The sequence below is a fragment of the Nerophis lumbriciformis genome, linkage group LG03 (genome assembly GCF_033978685.3).
Source record: "Nerophis lumbriciformis linkage group LG03, RoL_Nlum_v2.1, whole genome shotgun sequence".
Classification (NCBI taxonomy): domain Eukaryota; kingdom Metazoa; phylum Chordata; class Actinopteri; order Syngnathiformes; family Syngnathidae; genus Nerophis; species Nerophis lumbriciformis.
This window is the reverse complement of record NC_084550.2, coordinates 54,485,001-54,508,566: the sequence shown is the minus strand read 5'-3', so window position 1 is coordinate 54,508,566 and position 23,566 is coordinate 54,485,001. Positions and strand designations below refer to the sequence as shown.

The 23,566-nt window shown below is 38.6% G+C and overlaps 1 protein-coding gene across 3 annotated transcripts in view; it reads right to left on the bottom strand.

The window, feature by feature from the left end:
- The window catches only part of tox2 (TOX high mobility group box family member 2), a 350,086-nt gene that overhangs the window by 241,837 nt on the left and 84,683 nt on the right, over positions 1 to 23,566 (bottom strand). For 2 of the 3 annotated variants that reach the window (XM_061939546.2, XM_061939568.2), the window contains exon 2: positions 5,205 to 5,297. In XM_061939546.2, coding sequence (XP_061795530.2) covers positions 5,205 to 5,297 — 93 coding nt within the window. Of the gene's footprint in view, positions 1 to 5,204; positions 5,298 to 16,758; positions 16,830 to 23,566 lie in introns of those variants that run through there. The other variant, XM_061939554.2, reaches the window with a different exon arrangement.

The window sequence follows — 23,566 nt, the reverse complement described above, 5'->3', positions numbered from 1 at the left end:
TTCTTTAAAATTCCTACAATGTGAATTCCTGGATTTTTTTTTCACATTCTGTCTCTCACAGTTGAAGTGTACATATGACGGAAATTACAGACCTCTATCATCATTTTAAGTGGAAGAACTTGTACAATCGGTGGCTGACTAAATACTTTTGCCCCACTGTATATATATATATATATATATATATTTATATATATATATATATATATATATATATATATATATATATATATATATATATATATATATATATATATATATATATATATATAAAATAGCATAACAAGAAGAAAAATTGTTAAAAAAATTGCAGGACTTATGCAGATCCCAGATACCCATCAGCAGGTACCAGAAGGTAAGAAAAGTTTCTTTTGCATAATATTGCGAAACAAATCGCCAGATAATATGTCTTACCTTATATGTATACCTTACCTCCTATGTTGAAGCACAGTACAATCCATTAAGTGGTGCGTCTTCATAGCTTACCAAAGTCGTACTAAAACATTTTGATAGTTTTTTGAGCGCCGCGTGTAATTTTCTATATTTTAAATGGAACATTTTAAATCTTGGTGTTGTTTACTTGAGACATATTGCCATCATAGTGCATCCTACACTAATCTCTTATGTTTGACTGCCATCTACTCTTCACACTCATCATTACACCATGTACCAAATAAAATAACTTTGAGGTGGGTAAACTCAACCAAATTAATTCCTTATTGTCATGATCCTTGGTCCGGATCATGTTTTTGTGTTTTCTGTTAGTTTTGGACTCCTATAGTTCCTGTTTGTGCACCTCTTGAGTTTGTTTTGGTTGCCATGGTTGCTCATTATATTCACCTGTCTCTGATTCGTGTTCGGCCGCTCACCTGCTACCCGAGCACTAATCCGAGGCATTATTTAAGCCTGCCTTTGCCGGTCAGTCAGCCTGCCGTCATTATTTGCTACAAGCACCTGTTACGTGAGTTTTGCCTTGTCTCTAGTTGTTTGCTTCATGCCTTGCTACGTAAGTCTTGTTTGTTCATGCTACAGTTAGTAAGTTTTTCTCGTCCATAGTTTATGCTAAGTGTTAGTTTAGCATTCAGTGCGATCGGCACTTTTTTCCTTTTGCTTGTCTTCTGTTTTTTTGGTACTTCGCGTTATTTTTGTGAATAAATCATGTTTTTACCTGAACGCTTTGTCCGGAGTGGTCCGTCTGCATTCCTGGGAGAACGACACCGCATAAAGATGCGACCCAAACGTGACACTTACGTTAGGCGCACCGGGTTATAAGGCGCACTGTCGAGTTTTGAGAAAATGAAAGTGTTTTAAGTGCGCCTTATAGTCATACTTGCCAACCTTGAGACTTCCGATTTCGGGAGGTGGGGGGTGGGGGGCGTGGTCAGGGGTGGGGCGGGGCGTGGTTGGGGGCGTGGTTAAGAGGGGAGGAGTATATTGACAGCTAGAATTCACCAAGTCAAGTATTTCATACATATATATATATATATATATATATCTACATCCTGAAAATATGCAAACAAAACTGTGTTTGGATAATTGATACTTCAAACTTGCATAAATAAATATTAAGGAATATAACATAACTTGGCTTCTGAGAGTTTCAAAAATATAATGAATAAAATGCTAAAGTTGTTGATAAACAAGCAATTCTTTTAATAATTAAATATGGTCATTTTAAATGAATTATTATGATAATTTAAAATCAATTATTTCAAATATGTTTATTTTAATGTATAATTATATGGCTGGATGTAATAAGGAGTCAGGAAAAAATACGAAGAAAAATACAATTAATTTTGATGTTTTTAGCAAAATATAGTAAGCATGTATTTAGTTGTTTTGTTTTTTTAATTAATAAATATATTTATTTTTAGGTAAGATAAACATAATAATACAATTTATCTCTAGTCTGGATAATTTAGTTCTTGTCACCCTGTTGTCCTCCCGTCATGAAAAAAGGCTGTCCTCACTCAGGTCCGCATGGAGCTGGAGGGGGCGTGGCTTCCAGCTCCGGCTGAAAATAGGGAGATTTTCGGGAGAATATTTGTCCCGGGAGGTTTTCGGGAGAGGCGCTGAATTTCGGGAGTCTCCCGGAAAATTCGGGAGGGTTGGCAAGTATGCTTATAGCCAGAAAAATACGGTACTTATATTGTTTAGGCTTGTCAGAGACACTTCTTCAAGCCGGCACTGTCACATGACTCTTTTTCACCAATCCAAACGAAGCACTTTTAACATTTAACGCCATTTCACCAATCAAGTGGAGCCTGTTAAGTCAAGAATATTGGCGGTTCCAACAGAAACTCTCAGTCAGAAGAGGCCACCCACTTCTTCAATGTTTACCTTATACCACCACTACCGTATTTTTCGGACTATAAGTTGCAGTAATTTTTCATAGTTTGGCCGGGGGTGCGACTTATACTCAGGAGCGACTTATATGTGAAATTATTAACACATTACCGTAGAATATCAAGTAATATTATTTAGCTCATTCACGTAAGAGACTAGACGTATAAGATTTCATGGGATTTAGCGATTAGGAGTGACAGATTGTTTGGTAAACGTATAGCATGTTCTATATGTTATAGTTATTTGAATGACTCTTACCATAATATGTTACGTTAACATACCAGGCACGTTCTCAGTTGGTTATTTACGCCTCATATAACGTACACTTATTCAGCCTGTTGTTCACTATTCTTTATTTATTTTAAATTGCCTTTCAAATGTCTATTCTTGGTGTTGGCTTTTATCAAATACATTTCCCCAAAAAATGCGACTTATACTCCAGTGCGACTTATATATGTTTTTTTCCTTCTATATTATGCATTTTCGGCCGGTGCGCCTTATACTCCGGAGCGACTTATACTGCGAAAAGTACGGTAATTGTGGCATTGTGTGATGTTTAGACATTATTTTCACATACTGTTAATACAATTGAATATGGTTTAATGGATAAAGTGAAACACAATTAAGCATATAAAGTCAACTTGTTTTTCCGTTCTACTGCTACTTTAAGCGTATCAGGATGGATGGACGGCAACTCCGCCCCCTAGCGGCCAGCGAGCAGTACTGTGATTGTATGCTATTTATTTGATGTACAACCGATCCCTTGGGACGAATGCATTTATGTATAAAACCATGAATTTACCATGAATTGATATACCGTATTTTTCGGACTATAAGTCGCAGTTTTTTTCATAGTTTGGCCGGGGTTGAGACTTATACTCAGGAGCGACTTATGTGTGAAATTATTAACACATTAGCGTAAAATATCAAATAATATTATTTAGCTCATTCACGTAAGAGACTAGACGCATAAGATTTCATGGGATTTAGCAGACAGATTGTTTGGTAGACGTATATAGCATGTTCTATATGTTTTAGTTATTTGAATGACTCTTACCATAATATGTTACGTTAACATACCAGGCACGTTCTCAGTTGGTTATTTATGCCTCATATAACGTACACTTATTCAGCCTGTTGTTCACTATTCTTTATTTATTATAAATTGCCTTTCAAATGTCTATTCTTGGTGTTGGCTTTTATCAAATAAATTTCCCCAAAAAATGCGACTTATTTTTCTTCTTTATTATGCATTTTTGGCCCGTGCGACTTATACTCCGGAGCGACTTATACTCCGAAAATTACGGTATATCATGCCCTGTCGTCTTTGTCAGTGGAAATGTTCACATTTCAGCCAACAAGAATTCCACTATCAACAAGACTAAACATACTGCGATAAATTGTATTTATTTAAGTAAAAAAAAAAAAAAAAAAGTAAAAAAAAAAATGCGGTACTCATGGCTACTAAAGGAAGACTCGAGTCTCAGAAAGGTAACTTCTGCGTCGAGTACCCGATTCACTTTAGTGAGTGACTCAAATAACTTGAGTCAGTTAAAGGAATCAAGTTTGCCATCACTTCCCTTAGTCATGTTTCTGACTAAGGGAAGTTCGTAAGGTTGAAGATTCAGGAAGGTAAAGTCAGTGGCTGGAAAGGCTTTTTCTGCTGGCTTAACATAAATCATGATAATAAATTGAGGAAAGTTCATTTTATTTTGAATTTACTTTCCCTAAATATATAAAATTATGCATTATATTGTCTTTATATCATATTAGGCTACAGTGTTGCTGTTCTTACATTAGACCTTTTATCCAATCAGAATCCAACTAGCTTGTTGCCAGTGTAATAGTGTGATGTTGTTGCGCTATATTATGAACTAGACAGGGTGTTATATTTATTTTGAAGTAACACTTTTATTTTGAAGAACCGGATGTCCGGTGCGGGAAGTGTCTTTGCTGTTTTTTCGATTGCTTTACTTCCTCTTCCTTCGGACTTTTGAATGAGAAGGTAATAGTTCTTCACTGCTCCGTGTTTCTTCATATTGTAAATATTCTTCCTAAACGTTTCTAGATACTTGAAAAGTTAACCCAATATTGTTGTGGATACAAGTGATGTGTTGTTTTGAGTAATTTTTATGCACAATTTTGTTTATTTAGACGTAGAGCGTCGACTGTGTGAATTGTTTGGTAGTATTCACGCATGGTATTTACATCACACAGGAGCAGATATCACTCCGCCAGAAAGTTGAGACCTGTGTGTGTGTGTTTCATGTTTCCAACACAGGGATGTGGATTTGTGCATTATTATTATTTTGTGAGAAAACGTTTTTGTTAATGTCATTTAATTTATTATTATTTTTATATGAATGAATGAATGTTACTTCCTCTTCCTTCGGACTTTTGAATGAGAAGGAGCAGATATCACTCAGCCAGAAAGTTGAGATCTGTGTGTGTGTGTTTCATATTTCCAACACAGGTTTCCAATAAATACTGAACCGAAGGCATGGTGAAGTGTCTTTTATTTAAAAAAATTACACAACGCAGAATAAGACTCACTACACCAGCGCTGTATGACATCCGTGGCCATTGTGCAGTGTAGGCGAACGGTGTACATACAGTTGATAGACAGCTGCGAAGGCCAATCAGATCACGTGTTGTTGACTGTAGGCCCTTCTAAGTACACCTCCTATGATCGAATACTCATGTGTGACTCACAAGTGAGTATCCAGTCCCAAGTTGTGAGTTTCAAAAGCAAGAAGTGCTATGCAAATCGTGACAAGGTGGGCAACTTGTGGCCGATTTAAAACATCTGACCGGCCTGACATGAAATGTGAAAACACAAATATATTTGGGAGTGGCCTTACCCCAGTAGATGGCAGTCTCTTTCCGTCGGGGTTTGGGCGCATGGGCAGGGAACTGTAGAGCCTCACACCTCGATCTGTAACGGCGTATCTGCTCTGAAAGAGAAGAAACAAAGACAAATTGTAAGTATTTTTGCTTTTATGCACAAGGAATGTAGATTGGAAGCAAAAATCAATCATTCCAAATGTCTGTAGCGAATACCTAGATCCGAGCTGTTCATCTAAACCAGGGGTCGGCAACCCAACATGTTGAAAGAGCCATATTGGACCAAAAATACAACAAAAACTAATCTGTCTTATGTAAGTGTTATAATGAAGGCAACACGTTAAGTAAGGCTCTCAGAGGGTTAGATAACTCCTGGAAATGACTGGCTTCAAACTGCCAGAGGTATAGATGTGTGTGCCCAAGTTAAAGGAAAGGACAGACTGTCTTCTTCTAATGGATCTATTACAATCTTTGCAAGCTGGGTAACGTTTGCTGTGGTCTGGAACAACATGGCACACAATCAGAAAGGCAGCCAATATTACATACAGACAATGTGTCATGAGACATGCAAATATAAATTAAGCACACAGAGGACATAAGTAAAGGAAATTACATTAACTCAAATATACCTACAAACGAGGCATAACGACGCAATAAGTACACACAGCTAGCCTAAATAGCTTTTTAGCATGGATTATTAGTAGAGATGTCGGATAATATCGGACTGCCGATATTATCGGCCGATAAATGCTTTCCAAATGTAATATCGGAAATTATCGGTATCGGTTTCAAAATGATCGGTATCGGTTTAAAAAGTAACATTTATGACTTTTTAAAACGCCGCTGTGTACACGGACGTAGGGAGAAGTTCAGAGCGGCAATTAAACCTTAAAGGCACTGCCTTTGCATGCCGGCCCAGTCACGTAAAATCTACGGCTTTTCACACACACAAGTGAATGCAATTGCATACTTGGTCAACAGCCATACAGGTCACACTGAGGGTGGCCGTATAAACAACTTCAACACTGTTACAAATATGCGCCACACTGTGAACCCACACCAAACAAGAATGACAAACACATTTCGGGAGAACATCCGCACCGTAACACAACATAAACACAACAGAACAAATACCCAGAAGCCCTTGCAGCACTAACTCTTCCGGGACGCTACAATATACACCCTCCCTACCCCCTACGGCACCACCACCTCAACCCCGCCCACCTCAACCTCCTCATGCTCTCTCAGGGAGAGCATGTCCCAAATTCCAAGCTGCTGTTTTGAGGCATGTTAAAAAAAATAATGCACTTTGTGACTTCAATAATAAATATGGCAGTGCTATGTTGGCATTTTTTTTTCCATAACTTGAGTTGATTTATTTTGGAAAACCTTGTTACATTGTTTAATGCATCCAGCGGGGCATCACAACAAAATTAGGTATAATAATGTGTTAAGTCCACGACTGTATATATCGGTATCGATTGATATCAAAATCGGTAATTAAGAGTTGGACAATATCGGATATCTGCAAAAAGTCCATTATCGGACATCTCCAATTATTAGCATGCCACGCAAGTCAATAACATCAACAAAGCTCACCTTTGTGCATTCACGCACAGCGTAAAATGTTTGGTAGACAAACTGAGACAAAGAAGGAGTGGCATAAAACACGTCTTTCCGTGGCAGCAACGGAGAAAGTTGTACATGTAAACAAACTACGGTGAGTTCAAGGACCGCCAACATTAGTAGGACAAATCGCCGCTGGCCAAATACTGTCATCAGTGAAACACAAACATATTAAACAGTGGGCTTTCTAACAATTAGGAAGGTTTGTGTTATGTTTGTCCTCCTATAGAAACATGATTAAAACAACAAATATATTTTTCCCTCATCTTTTTTCATTTTTGAAAAAGCTCCAAGGAGCCACTAGGTCGGCACTAAAGAGCTAAAGGGTTGCTGACCCCCGATCTAAACTCTCCTGTGGGCCACATTTTCCCAAAACTAAGAAACATTCAATTTTAATTTTCATATAATGTCATTCAATGATTAGCCACAGCATCTTATCATTAAGTTACCGAATACCTGATATAGTCATAAACACTTTGCACTAGTCAACGCTGCTGTTTTTAGGAATCTGCTCGGGAAAAAAAACACACGTCAAAGATCATTAATGGGATACATATTGACAGTTTTACGGACTTACTAATAAAACAATCACAGAGCTTCTACATAACTCTGCTATTTTTTAATCTTTTGGAAAAGTACTATTTCATGATCCTCTATACACGTGGAGCCTGGGTCGCTTGATAACGATAGCAGTCATAATCTCAAGGCAGCAGGTAAAAAGGTATTTACTAAGCGAAACAAAAGAAGAGTGCAGCTAGGAATGCACTGAAGCATAGGGAAGGCTATGTAATTACAAAAAAACTGAACAGGCTACAAACTAAACTAACAGAATCCTGGAGGACCCCAACAGACTTCAACAAACGTGAAGCAGCATAAACACAAAGCACCAGCTGAATTTAGATAAACGAGATTACAAACTCAGAACAGGTGCTTTTGGTAGACAAAGTAAAGGTGCCGCATAACCAAAGTAACAGGAAATGGAACTTGAAAATAAGGCTGCCAGACAGGAACTAAACACTAAAGATAGGAGAACACCAACACGAGACTTTCAACTAACAAGCAGGGCGTTATAATACAAGAGTAACACAAGCAACTCAAATATCACCAGTCAAAGATCATTAATATAACCGGAGAACAGCTGTTTTTAGGACTGTGTCGGGAAAAGCCTAGTCAAAGATCCCCTATGAGAGGACCCACAAACGAAATTGAGTCAAAGATCCTTTATTTTTAGGACACAGGACAACTGTGTTTTTTTGTAGGAATCTACTGAAAAAAACACGAGTGAGAGCTCTTTTTTGAGAGAAACATTGTTGCTCTTGAAGGACCAAGAAAAAAAAAACATGAGTTAAAGATCCCCTGTATAACCGGAGAACTCTGCTGTTTTTAGAAATCTGTTGGAAAAACCCTAGTCTAAGATCCTCCATGAGAGGACCCACAAAATACTGAATCAAAGATCCTAGATACAACAGGACAAAACTGTTTTTTTTGTAGGAATCTACTGGAAAAACAAGTCAAAGATTTTCTTTGAAAAGAACATTGCTTTTTTGGAGGGCAAAGAAAAAAAAATTCATGGATAACTCTGTTGTTTTTAGGAATCTGTAAAAAAAAAAACCTAGTCAAGGATCCTCTGAGAGGACCCACAAAAAACGGAATCAAAGATCCTAAATATAACAAGACAATACTGCTTTTTTGTAGGAATCTACTGGAAAAACACTCGTCAAAGATTTTCTTTGAGAAGTCCATTGCTGTATTTGAAGGACGAAGAAAAAAAATCACGAGTCAAAAATCTACAATATAACACAATAACTCTGCTATTTTTAGAAATCTGTTGGAACAACACTAGTCAAAGATCCTCTTTTGAGGACACAAAAAAAACAGAGTTAAATATCCTCTATATAACAGGACAACGCTGTTTTTTTTGTAGGAATCTACTGAAAAAACACGAGTGAAAGCTCTTCTTTGAGAGAAACCTTGCTGTTTTTGGAGGACCAAGAAAAATAATCATGAGTCAAAGATCCCCTATATGACCGGGAAACTGCTGTTTTTAGTAGTCTTGTTTGAAAAGCACTAGTCAAAGATCCTCTGAGAGGACCCACAAAAAAAACTGAGTCAAAAATCCTCCAATAACAGGACACGAGACAATGCTGCTTTTTTTTTTTTTTTTAGGAATCTACTGGGAAAAACACTAGTCAAAGACATTGCTTTTTTTGAAGGACCAAGAAAAAAAAAACCAAGTCAAAGATCTCCAATATAACAAGATCTCTGCTATTTTTAGAAATTTGTTGGAACAACACTAGTGAAGGATCCTCTATGAGAGGACCCACAAAAAAATAGTTAAATATCCTCTATAGAACAGGACAACGCTGCTTTTTTTTTCGGAATCTACTGAAAAAACACGAGTGAAAGCTCTTCTTTGAGAGAAACATTGCTGTTTTTTAAAGGACCAAGAAAAAAAAATTCATGAGTCAAAGATCCCATATATAACCAGAGAACTTTGCTGTTTTTAGGAGTCTTGTTGGAAAAGCACTAGTCAAAGTTCCTCTATAACAAAACCCACAAAAAACAGAGTCAAAGATCCTCTATATAACAGGACACCATACAACACAGCTTTTTTTTTTAAAGAATCTACTGGGAAAAACACTAGTCAAAGATCTTATTTGAGAGGAACATTGCTCTTTTTGAAGGACCTAGAAAAAATCCACTAGTCAAAGATCCCCTATATAACTGGAGAACTCTGATTTTTTTTTATGAACCTGTTGGACAAACATTAGTCAAAGATCCTCTATGAGAACACCTAATAAACACAACAAAATCAAAGATCCTCTTTACAACAGGACAACGCTGCTTTTTTGTACGAATCTACTAAAAAAAACACTAGTCAAAGATCTTCCTTGAGAGGAACATTGCTGTTTTTGAAGAAAGAAGAAAAAATATCATGAGTCAAAGATCCCTATATAACCGAAGAACTCTACAGTTTTTAGGAGTCTTGTTGGAAAAGCACTAGTCAAAGATCATCTATGAGAAGACCCACAAAAAACCAGAGTTAAAGATCCTCTATATAATAGGACAACGCTGCTTTTTTGTAGGAATCTACTGAAAAAACACTAGTCAAAGACTATTCTTTGAGAGGAACATTGCTGTTTTTGAAGGAAGAAGAAAAACAATCACGAGTCAAAGATCCCCTATATAACCGGAGAACTCTGCTGTTTTTAGGAGTCTTGTTGGAGAAGCACTAGTCCAAGATCCTCAATGAGAGGACCCAGAAAAAAAGTGAGTCAAAGATCCTCTATTTAACTGGACACAAGACAACGCTGCTTTTAGGAATCTACTGGGAAAAACACTAGTCAAAGATCTTCTTTGAGAGGAACTTTGGTGTTTTTGAAGGACCTATAAAAAATCCACTAGTCAAAGATCCCCTATTTAACTGGATAGCTCTGATGTTTTCATGAACCTGTTGGACAAACATTAGTCAAAGATCCACTATAAGAACACCTAATAAACACAACAAAATCAAAGATCGTCTTTACAACAGGACAACACTGCTTTTTTGTTGGAATATACTGAAAAAAACACTCGTCAAAGATCTCCTTTGAGAGGAACATTGCTGTTTTTGAAGAACCAAGAAAAAAAATCACGAGTCAAAGATCCCCTATACAACCGGAGAACTCTGCTGTTTTTAGGAGTCTTGTTGGAAAAGCACTAGTCAAAGATCCTCTATGAGAGGACCCACAAAAAAAGTGAGTCAAAGATCCTCTATATAACTGGACACAAAAAAATACTGCTTTTAGGAATCTACTGGGAAAAACACTAGTCAAAGAACTTCTTTGAGAGGAACATTGCTGTTTTTGAAGGACGAAGGGAAAAAAAACGAGTCAAAGATCCCCTATATAACCAGAGAACTCTGCCGTTTTTAGGAGTCTTTTTGGAAAAGCACTAGTCCAAGATCTTCTGAGAGTACCCACAAAAAAAGTGAGCAAAAGATCCTCTATATAACTGGACACAACACAACGCTGCTTTTAGGAATCTACTGGGAAAAACAAAGATCTTCTTTGAGAGGAACATTGCTGTTTTTGAAGGACCTATAAAAAATCCACTAGTGAAAGATCCCCTATTTAACTCGAGAACTCTGATGTTTTTATGAACCTGTTGGACAAACAGTCAAAGATCCTCTATAGAACACCTAATAAACACAACAAAATCAAAGATCCTCTTTACAACAGGACAACACTGCTTTTTTGTTGGAATCTACTGAAAAAAACACAAATGAAAGCTCTTCTTTGAGAGAAACATTGCTATTTTTGAAGGACGAAGAAAAAAATCACGAGTCAAAGATCCCCTATGTAACCGGAGAATTCTGCTGTTTTTAGGAGTCTTGTTGGAAAAGCACTAGTCAAAGATAATTTATGAGAAGAAGATCCTCTATATAACTGGACACAAGAAAACACTGCTTTTAGGAATCTACTGGGAATAACACTAGTCAAAGAACTTCTTTGAGAGAAACATTGCTGTTTTTGAAGGAAGAAGAAAAAACATCATGAGTCAAAGATCCCTATATAACCGAATAACTCTACTGTTTTTAGGAGGCTTGTTGGAAAAGCACTAGTCCAAGATCCTCTATGAGAGGACCCACAAAAAAAGTGAGTGAAAGATCCTCTATATAACTGGACACAACACAACGCTGCTTTTAGGAATCTACTGGGAAAAACAAAGATCTTCTTTGAGAGGAACATTGCTGTTTTTGAAGGACGAAGAAAAAAAAACGAGTCAAAGATCCCCTATATAACCGGAGAACTCTGCTGTTTTTAGGAGTCTTTTTGGAAAAGCACTAGTCCCAGATCCTTTATGAGAGGACCCACAAAAAAGTAAGTCAAAGATCCTCTATTTAACTGGACACAAGACAACGCTGCTTTTAGGAATCTACTGGGAAAAACACTAGTCAAGAGGAACATTGCTGTTTTTGAAGGACCTATAAAAAATCCACTAATCAAAGATCCCCTATTTAACTGGAGAACTCTGATGTTTTTATGAACCTGTTGGACAAACATTAGTCAAAGATCCTCTATGAGAACACCTAATAAACACAACGAAATCAAAGATCCTCTTTACAGCAGGACAACGCTGTTGTTTATAGAAATCCACCGGGAAATTACTATTCACAGGTAGTTTTTTTAAGGACCTATTAAAAAAACAACCAGTCAAAGATCTCATATATTACCAGAGAACTATGCTGTTTCTCTATGTGAGGAACATTGCTGTTTTTAAGGACCTACTAAACATGTTAGTCAAAGACCCTTAATGCACGTTGACAAGAACCAATACCATGTGCTAGTCCAGGGGTCGGCAACCCGCGGCTCCGGAGCCGCATGCGGCTCTTTGATCACTGTGATGCGGCTCAGCTGCATACCTGCCGACCTCCCGATTTTTCGGGGAGACTTCCGAATTTCAGTGCCTCTCCCGAATATCTACCGGGGCGACCATTCTCCGATTTTCACCCGGACAACAATATTGAGGGCGTGCCGTGATGGCTGTGTCCTCTACAACCTGTCGTCGCGTCAGCCTTTTCACCATACTATCTGCGTGCTCGCCCAGTCACATGTTGCATGCGGCCTCTGCTAACACACGTACGTGACTGCAAGGCATACTTGGTCAACAGCCATACAGGTTACACTGAGGGTGGCGATAGAAACAACTTTAACACTCTTACTAATATGCGCCACAATGTGAACCCACACCAAACAAGAATGACAAACACATTTCGGCAGAACATCCGCACCGTAACACAACATAAACACAACAGAACAAATACCCAGAATCCCATGCATCCCTTACTCTTCCGGGCAACATTATATACCCCCCCCCGCCCAACTCAACCGACGCCCGGAAGGGGGGGGGGGGGGGGGTTTGGTGGTAGCAGTGGTGTATAATGTACCCCAGAAGAGTTAGGGATGCATGGGATTCTGGGTATTTGTTCTGTTGTGTTTATGTTGTGTTACGGTGCGGATGTTCTCCCGAAATGTGTTTGTCATGGGTTCACATTGTGGCGCATATTAGTAAGAGTGTTAAAGTTGTTTCTATCGCCACCCTCACTGTAACCTGTATGGCTGTTGAACAAGTATGCCTTGCAGTCACTTGTGTGCGTCCACAGAAGCTTCACACAACACGTGACTGGGCTGGCACGCTGTTAGTTCAGGCTGTAGAGGGCGCTAAAGGCAGCGCCATCACGGCACACCCTTATTAGTGTTGTTTGGGTGAAAATCAGCAGACATTCGAGAGAATAGTTGCCTTAAAATGCGTGAATTTTCCGGAAAAATCGGGAAAGTAGTCAAGTATGACACTGTCAAGCGCCATTCATATAAAACTCGCGGGTCGCACTAACATTAAATGTTCCTATTAAGAGAACTTTGCTGTTTTTAGGAGTCTTGTTGGAAAAGCACTAGTCAAAGTTCCTCTATAACAAAACCCACAAAAAACAGAGTCAAAGATCCTCTATATAACAGGACACCATACAACACAGCTTTTTTTTTTAAAGAATCTACTGGGAAAAACACTAGTCAAAGATCTTATTTGAGAGGAACATTGCTCTTTTTGAAGGACCTAGAAAAAATCCACTAGTCAAAGATCCCCTATATAACTGGAGAACTCTGATTTTTTTTTATGAACCTGTTGGACAAACATTAGTCAAAGATCCTCTATGAGAACACCTAATAAACACAACAAAATCAAAGATCCTCTTTACAACAGGACAACGCTGCTTTTTTGTACGAATCTACTAAAAAAAACACTAGTCAAAGATCTTCCTTGAGAGGAACATTGCTGTTTTTGAAGAAAGAAGAAAAAATATCATGAGTCAAAGATCCCTATATAACCGAAGAACTCTACAGTTTTTAGGAGTCTTGTTGGAAAAGCACTAGTCAAAGATCATCTATGAGAAGACCCACAAAAAACCAGAGTTAAAGATCCTCTATATAATAGGACAACGCTGCTTTTTTGTAGGAATCTACTGAAAAAACACTAGTCAAAGACTATTCTTTGAGAGGAACATTGCTGTTTTTGAAGGAAGAAGAAAAACAATCACGAGTCAAAGATCCCCTATATAACCGGAGAACTCTGCTGTTTTTAGGAGTCTTGTTGGAGAAGCACTAGTCCAAGATCCTCAATGAGAGAATGACAAACACATTTCGGCAGAACATCCGCACCGTAACACAACATAAACACAACAGAACAAATACCCAGAATCCCATGCATCCCTTACTCTTCCGGGCAACATTATATACCCCCCCCGCCCAACTCAACCGACGCCCGGAAGGGGGGGGGGGGGTTTGGTGGTAGCAGTGGTGTATAATGTACCCCAGAAGAGTTAGGGATGCATGGGATTCTGGGTATTTGTTCTGTTGTGTTTATGTTGTGTTACGGTGCGGATGTTCTCCCGAAATGTGTTTGTCATGGGTTCACATTGTGGCGCATATTAGTAAGAGTGTTAAAGTTGTTTCTATCGCCACCCTCACTGTAACCTGTATGGCTGTTGAACAAGTATGCCTTGCAGTCACTTGTGTGCGTCCACAGAAGCTTCACACAACACGTGACTGGGCTGGCACGCTGTTAGTTCAGGCTGTAGAGGGCGCTAAAGGCAGCGCCATCACGGCACACCCTTATTAGTGTTGTTTGGGTGAAAATCAGCAGACATTCGAGAGAATAGTTGCCTTAAAATGCGTGAATTTTCCGGAAAAATCGGGAAAGTAGTCAAGTATGACACTGTCAAGCGCCATTCATATAAAACTCGCGGGTCGCACTAACATTAAATGTTCCTATTAAGGCATACTTGCCAACCCTCCCGGATTTTCCGGGAGACTCCCGAAATTCAGCGCCTCTCCCGAAAACCTCCCGGGACAAATTTTCTCCCGAAAATCTCCCGAAATTCAGGCGGACTCAGGTCCTCCACAATATAAAAAAGCATACCTGCCCAATCACGTTATAACTATAGAATGATGGAGGGCGAGTTCTTGGTTTCTTATGTGGGTTTATTGTTAGGCAGTTTCATTAACGTCCTCCCAGTGTGGCAACAACCCACAACAACAGCAGTCACTTTTTTGTATACCGTAAAGCAGTTCGTCTACCGTAAACAGCAATGTTGTGACACTCTTAAACAGGACAATACTGCCATCTAGTGCATATGTGTGTGTATATATGTAAATAAATGAACACTGAAATTCAAGTATTTATTTTATATATATATATATATATATATATATATATATATATATATATATATATATATATATATATATATATATATATATATATATATAAAATTTAAAAAAAAAAAAATATATATATATATATATATAAATAATAAAATAAAATTAAAAAAAAAAAATAAAATAAAATAAATAAATAAAAAAATTTAAAAAAAAATAATTAAAAAATATATATATATATATATATATAGCTAGAATTCACTGAACGTCAAGTATTTCTTATATATATATATATATAAATGAAATACTTGACTTCGTGAATTCTAGCTGTAAATATACTCCTCCCCTTTTAGCCACGCCCCCAACCGCGCCCCCGTCCCACCCCGACCACGCCCATCCCCACCCCTCCCCCCACCTCCCGAAATCGGAGGTCTCAAGGTTGGCAAGTATGTATTAAGGTGCGGGCCGCGTGTCTGAGACCCTTGGTTTATACATAGCACAAAGCAAAAAAAAACTTTGTATGCAGTGTTATTTCATTTTAAATTTCAAAAGAGTTTTGTGGCTCCCATTGTTTCCTTTAATTTGTGAAACGGGTCAAAATGGCTCTTTGAGTGATAAAGGTTGCCGACCTCTGTGCTAGTCAAAAGTCCTCACTGTAGCATTCCGACACCAGGGCACTAACAACCAAATAAAATAAAAAAATATATAAAAATTCATTTTAGCACACATGCTGGCTTCAAAGACCTTTGATGTGAGAAAGGCTGACATAATTCCACCATTAAATGAGAAATATTGTCCAAAAAACTGGTCTCTAGCGTCAACATGGGCATGAGCTTACTGTATACATTATACTTGCTATAAACAGATTATAGGACCTGCATCGTGGTTAGCAAGATGGAAGAAGCCCACAAGCAATGTACGCCAAAGCTTGGACGATAATGAGCAAAAAATATAAACTACTAGCAGGACAACAACCATGTGGATGCTGAGATAATGGAGTTACGTACCCAAGACGTTGAGATGCAAGCAGCTAACAAGCTAGCATGGCCAGGACTACGTAGCGACGCTTTAGGGAATATTTGATATTTTGGCCGGCATGCTAATCTGGCCCTTTGGCGTACAGTAGCATTAGCAGCTAATAACAGCTGTCTGCAGCCCGGAGGGGACGTGAGACTGCCAGGCTGCGCTAACTAGCCCTGACGGTCTCATTAGGAGCGCTGGCAACACCCTCAAAACGCTAGCTGGGAGACTTCTTCTGTGTGTGCGTTTTGATCAAAACAAAACCGCCTGACAGGGCTAGGCGATAAAGCCTTTTATTGATATTTGGATATTTTTAGGCCATGTCACGATACACGATATGTATCGCGATATTTTGCCTTAGCCTTGAATGAACACTTGATGCATATAATCACAGCAGTATGATGATTCTATGTGTACATCAGGGGTCGGCAACCCAAAATGTTGAAAGAGCCATATTGGACCAAAAATACAAAAACAAATCTGTCTGGCGCCGCAAACAATTAAAAGCCATATTACATACAGATAGTGTGTCATGAGATATAAATTGAATTAAGAGGACTTAAAGGAAACTAAATGACCTCAAATATACCTACAGATGAGGCATAATGATGCAATATGTACATATAGCTAGCCTAAATAGCATGTTAGCATCGATTAGCTTGCAGTCATGCAGTGACCAAATATGTCTGATTAGCACTCCACACAAGTAAATAACATCAACAAAACTCACCTTTGTGCATTCATGCACAACGTTAAAAGTTTGGTGGACAAAATGAGACAGAAAAAGAAGTGGCATAAACACGTTCTAGAAAGTTATACAAGTAAACAAACTACGGTGAGTTCAAGGGCCGCCAAAATTAGTAGGACAAAACGGCACTCGCCAAATACTCGAATCAGTGAAGCATGTTTAATATAAACAGTGTGCTTTATAACAATTAGGGAGGTTTGTGTCATGTTTGTCCTCCTACAGAAACCATATCAAAACAAAACAAAACATGTTTTTCCCTCATCTTTTTCCATTTTTCATACATTTTTGAAAAAGCTCCAGAGAGCCACTAGGGCGGCGCTAAAGAGCCGCATGCGGCTCTAGAGCCGCGGGTTGCAGACCCCTGGTCTACATTAAAACATTCTTCTTCATACTGCATTAATATATGCTACTTTTAAACTTTCACGCAGAGAGGGAAATCACAACTACAAACCCCGTTTCCATATGAGTTGGGAAATTGTGTTAGATGTAAATATAAACGGAATACAATGATTTGCAAATCATTTTCAACCCATATTCAATTGAATGCACTACAAAGACAAGATATTTGATGTTCAAACTGAAACTTTATTTTTTTTTTGTCAAATAATAATTAACTTAGAATTTCCTGGCTGCAACATGTGTCAAAGTAGTTGGGAAAGGGCATGTTCACCACTGTGTTACATGGCCTTTCCTTTTAACAACACTCAGTAAACGTTTGAGAACTGAGGAGACACATTTTTTAAGCTTTTCAGGTGGAATTCTTTCCCATTCTTGCTTGATGTACAGCTTAAGTTGTGCAACAGTCCAGGGGTCTCTGTTGTGGTATTTTAGGCTTCATAATGCGCCACATATTTTCAATGGGAGACAGGTCTGGACTACAGGCACGCCAGTCTAGTACCCGCACTCTTTTACTATGAAGCCACATTGATGTAACACGTGGTTTGGTATTGTCTTGCTGAAATAAGCAGGGGCGTCCATGGTAATGTTGCTTGGATGCTCCAAAACCTGTATGTACCTTTCAGCATTAATGGCACCTTCACATATGTGTAATTTACCCATGTCTTGGGCACTAATACACTCCCATACCATCACAGATGCTGGCTTTTCAACTTTGCGCCTATAACAATCCGGATGGTTCTTTTCCTCTTTGGTCCGGAGGATACGACGTCCACAGTTTCCAAAAACAATTTGAAATGTGGACTAGTCAGACCACAGAACACTTTTCCACTTTGTATCAGTTCATCTTAGATGAGCTCAGGCCCAGCGAAGCCGACGGCGTTTCTGGGTGATGTTGATAAACGGTTTTCGCCTTGCATAGGAGAGTTGTAACTTGCACTTACAGATGTAGCGACCAACTGTAGTTACCGACAGTGGGTTTCTGAAGTGTTCCTGAGCCCATGTGGTGATATCCTTTACACACTGATGTCGAGGTATCGAAGGTCACGTGGCTTAGCTGCTTACGTGCAGTGATTTCTCCAGATTCTCTGAACCCTTTGATGATATTACGGACCGTAGATGGTGAAAACCCTAAATTCTTTGCAATAGCTGGTAGAGAAAGGTTTTCTTAAACTGTTCAACAATTTGCTCACGCATTTGTTGACAAAGTGGTGACCCTCGCCCCATCCTTGTTTGTGAATGACTGAGCATTTCATGGAATCTACTTTTATACCCAATCATGGCACCCACCTGTTCCCAATTAGCCTGTTCACCTGTGGGATGTTCCAAATAAGTGTTTGATGAGCATTCCTCAACTTTATCAGTATTTATTGCCACCTTTCCCAACTTCTTTGTCACATGTTGCTGGCATCAAATTCTAAAGTTAATGATTATTTGCAACAACAAAAAAATGTTTATCAGTTTGAACATCAAATATGTTGTCTTTGTAGCATATTCAACTGAATATGGGTTGTAAATTATTTGCAAATCATTGTATTCCGTTTATATTTACATCTAACACAATTTCCCAACTCATATGGAAACGGGGTTTGTATGTTCCACTTGTTTTTAATACTGTGGGAATGTTCTGAACTCCTGTTGCCATCCCACTCTTTTACAACCTCTTACTAGAACACTGACTGTATGTGAATTGGTGCATGATTACCTTTGAAAACACATGATTTACTGTAAGTGTAACAATGCATTAGTCCAATTAGAACAATTTCTAAATGGACACTTAGATGTGTACTACTGCCTGGACTGTAGAGCCACAGGCGCAGCTGTCCAGGATACGGTTACCTGTAACGTTAGCTGTGTGCTGTCCTACTAAGTACCCAGATCGGGACTTAATGCAACACATGTGTTTCTTTTAGGCAACATTCTTGCCGGCTTAGCCAAAAGGCTCGCACACATCACATTGCACTGATGAGAGGAATGTGCAGGCTCGACGGGCTTACTGGGGAAAGCCTATCACTCCGCCATTGTATACATGCACACTAATGTGTGTGCACCGTGGAGACGGCCGCCCACTCTGCGTGTACAGTATGCACTCAACAATGCGGTGGAAGAATACAAAAACATCGTTCCACCGCTGCTATTTTTTTTTTTTTAATGACAAAAACACATTACAAGCCTGTCAGGACGGTTATAATGCTGTTACGCAACATTTAATATTCCACAATGTAGCATGTTTCAAACAGAACATGTGTTCATTTTAGTACTCAAAATCAAATTTAAATAAACTACAATATTATATTTTTCACCAAGTACCACCATAATGCATACTTGCCAACCTTGAGACCTCCGATTTCGGGAGGTGGGGGGTGGGGTGGGGCGGGGGCGTGGTTGGGGGCGGGGCTAAGAGGGGAGGAGTATATTTACAGCTAGAATTCACCAAGTCAAGTATTTCATATATATATATATATATATATATATATATATATATATATATATATAATATACAGTATACTTGACTTTCAGTGAATTCTAGCTATATTTATTTTATTATATATATATATATATATATATATATGTATGTGTGGGAAAAAAATCACAAGACTATTTCATCTCTACAGGCCTGTTTCATGAGGGGGGGTACCCTCAATCATCAGGAGATCTCCTGATGATTGAGGGTACCCCCCTCATGAAACAGGCCTGTAGAGATGAAATAGTCTTGTGATTTTTTTCCCACACATACATATATTGCGCTCTACTACGGTATCGAGCACTATTTTTTGGATAACCTTATTAAGATATATATATATATATATATATATATATATATATATATATATATATATATAAATAAAAGAAATACTTGAATTTCAGTGTTCATTTATTTACACATATACACACACATAACACTCATCTACTCATTGTTGAGTTAAGGGTTGAATTGTCCATCCTTGTTCTATTCTCTGTCACTATTTTTCTAACCATGCTGAACACCCTTTCGCAGGTGCCCAGAAAGGTTTCGAGTACCACCAAAAAAACAGAATCTCTGAAGACAGTATACAAATTTGTGTTAAAGGTGTACAAATACTCTTTGTATAATAAGCATGTTATTTTTTTTTACAAATGAGAGTTAAGAGTTCAGCACTAAAAAAAAAAAAAAAAAAAGAATGTGGCTTAAGTACAGTTTTTTAATTGAGCTGCTGCATTTTTTGGTTGGGTTGTTTATTTATTTTGAGTAACTTCTATACATTTCTAAAAGGGGAATAATATAATAGAGTTATCTATGTTTGTCTGTTGCCATCTCCTGGTGAATGTTGGCTATAGCGTACTGGGGTTACTTTTTGGTTGGCCAACGATTTACGTGGTGTTGCGCACCTGACGTCACTCAGGTCCGCATGGAGCTGGAGGGGGCGTGGCTTCCAGCTCCGCCTGAATTTCGGGAGATTTTCGGGAGAAAATTTGTCCCGGGAGGTTTTCGGGAGAGGCGCTGAATTTCGGGAGTCTCCCGGCAAATCCGGGAGGGTTGGCAAGTATGCCATAATGACCAACAATAAAATAAAGTAGCACAGTAGGCTTAAGTATTCATTAAAAACAAGGCAGCGGTTTTATTTAACAAGAATACCATTTTTTCCGGACGCTAGAGGGCACCGGCATATAAGCCCAGTCCATCCATCCATTTTCTACCGCTTGTCCCTTTTGGGGTCGCGGGGGGTGCTGGAGCCTATCTCAGCTGCATTCGGGCGGAAGGCGGTGTACACCTTCGACAAGTCGCCACCTCATCACAGGGCCAACACAGATAGACAGACAACATTCACACTCACATTCACACACTAGGGCCAATTTAGTGTTGCCAATCAACCTATCCCCAGGTGCATGTCTTTGGCGGTGGGAGGAAGCCGGAGAACCCGGAGGGAACCCACGCAGTCACGGGGAGAACATGCAAACTCCACACAGAAAGATCCGGATCCTGGGATTGAACTCAGGACTACTCAGGACCTTCGTATTGTGAGGCACATGCACTAACCCCTGTACCACCGTGCTGCCGGCATATAAGCCGCACCCACTAAATTCTAGTAGACAATTTTATTTTCCCATATATTAACCACACCATACTATAAGCTGCAGATATATATGTTGTGAAATGAGTTACACAGAAAGATTATGTAGATGTTTATTTACATACCTTAATTGATTCCAAATGATGTCTGCAACACGGCAGTAAAACGGCTGATCAAACAAAACAGAAGTCATCGTCATGGACCCACTAGCTGTGGAAGCTAGCTCTGTAATCAGCTAAACAGACTCAGTAAGTCCACAGTGACGTTTTGGTGAAATGACAAAACAAACAATACAAAAAGAATGCCATTTTAAGTTAATAATACGAACGAAGTGTTAGCATATTGGCTAATGCTAACGACGGCAGCTTCATTACTTTCATGATAGCACTTACAAATATACATGAAAACACTTCTACAGACATCATGGGGCGGTTTAGTTAGTAAGAGTTGTTTTAGTTATATTGTAAAACGTACAAACGTTGCTTGGATTGATGAATGAAGAATTCATACGAGTAGAAACATTTAATATTCGACAATGTAGCATTTTTCAAACAGAATATGCGTTAATTTTAGTACTCAAAGTCAAATTGAAAAAAAAAACTACAATATTATTGAACAGTGGTCGTCAAACCTTTTTCATGAAGTACCACCATAATGACCAACATTAAAATAAGAGTAGCGCAGTAGGCTTAAGTATTCATTAAAAACAAGGCAGCGGTTTTATTTAACAAGAATGCCATATTTTCCGGACTATAGAGGGCACCGGCATATAATCCGCACCCACTCACTTCTAGTAGAAAATTTTATTTTTTCATATATTAACCACACCAGATATAAGTCGATATAAGATATAAGCTGCAGATATGTACAGTACAGGCCAAAAGTTTGGACACACCTTCTCATTTCAATGTGTTTTCTTTATTTTCATGACTATTTACATTGTAGATTGTCACTGAAGGCATCAAAATTATAACACCTGTGAAGTGAAAACCCTTTCAGGTGACTACCCCTTGGAGCTCACCGAGAGAATGCCAAGAGTGTGCAAAGCAGTAATCAGAGCAAAGGGTGGCTATTTTGAAGAAACTAGAATATAAAACATGTTTTCAGTTATTTCACCTGTTTTTGTACGTAACTCCACATGTGTTCACTCATAGTTGTGATGCCTTCAGTGATAATCTACAATGTAAATAGTCATGAAAGTAAAGAAAACACATTGAATGAGGAGAAGGTGTGTCTAAACTTTTGGCCTGTACCGTACGTTGTGAAATGAGTTACACAGAAATATTATGTACATTTTTATTTACATATCTTAATTGTTTCCAAATGATGTCTGCAACACGGCAGTAAAACGGCTGATCAAACAAAACAGAAGTCATCGTCATGGACCCACTAGCTGTGGAAGCCAGCTCTCCAATCAGCTAAACAGACTCAGTAAGTCCACAGTGACGTTTTGGTGAAATTACGAAACTGAAACAATACAAAAAGAATGCCATTTTAAGTAAATGATACTTACAAAAACACGTGTTAGCATATTAGCTAGTTAGCGTTAGCTTCATTACTGTATGATAGCACTTACAAATATACATGAAAACACTCCTACAGACATCACACATGGGACGGTTTAGTTAGTAAGAATTGTTTTAGTTATATTGTAAAACTTACAAACGTTGCTTAGAGTGATGAATTAAGAATCCATACGAGTAGAAACGCTATGGACGGCGAGAAGACAAAACAATCTAGACAGGACAATGCAGAACCTGCAGTAGGCAACCTCGTCCAAAAGATGGTACTATAACACAAACAATAACACACCTATTCAGTGTATTTGTTTGTTTTTTTCAAATTCCATAAATCAACCGCACCGTTTTATAAGTCGCAGGTTTCAACACGCAGGAAAAAAGTAGCAGCTTATAGTCCGCAATTTTTGGTATTTCATTTCTGGTTTGCATAGTTGACGCATGTGTATTTATTTTATTTGTTTATAGTTTTTTTTATAGTTTTTTTAAAGGGTGTCCTGCTACAAACATTCATACACTAGTGTGTGTGGAACCCTAAGACACAACAGCAGTGACTCAGGTGGCGGGCGTTGGGTTTGTACCAGGAACCCAGGAGTTTCTGGACCACCACTCTACCATCTCGGCCACGGGCTTCCACGCTGTTGGCGGCAAAATATGAACAAAAACACAACAAATACTAATAACTTTCTTTTGTCGCTTATTTGTGTGTGTTTTTGTTATGTCAAGCAAGCCTGTGAGTGCTTTCAGGTGGGGGGCTCACAGCTGCAGCCGCTGCTTTTTGTAAAGAGCGATACATGCTTTCATGTTAGAATCTCCAAAAGTCTC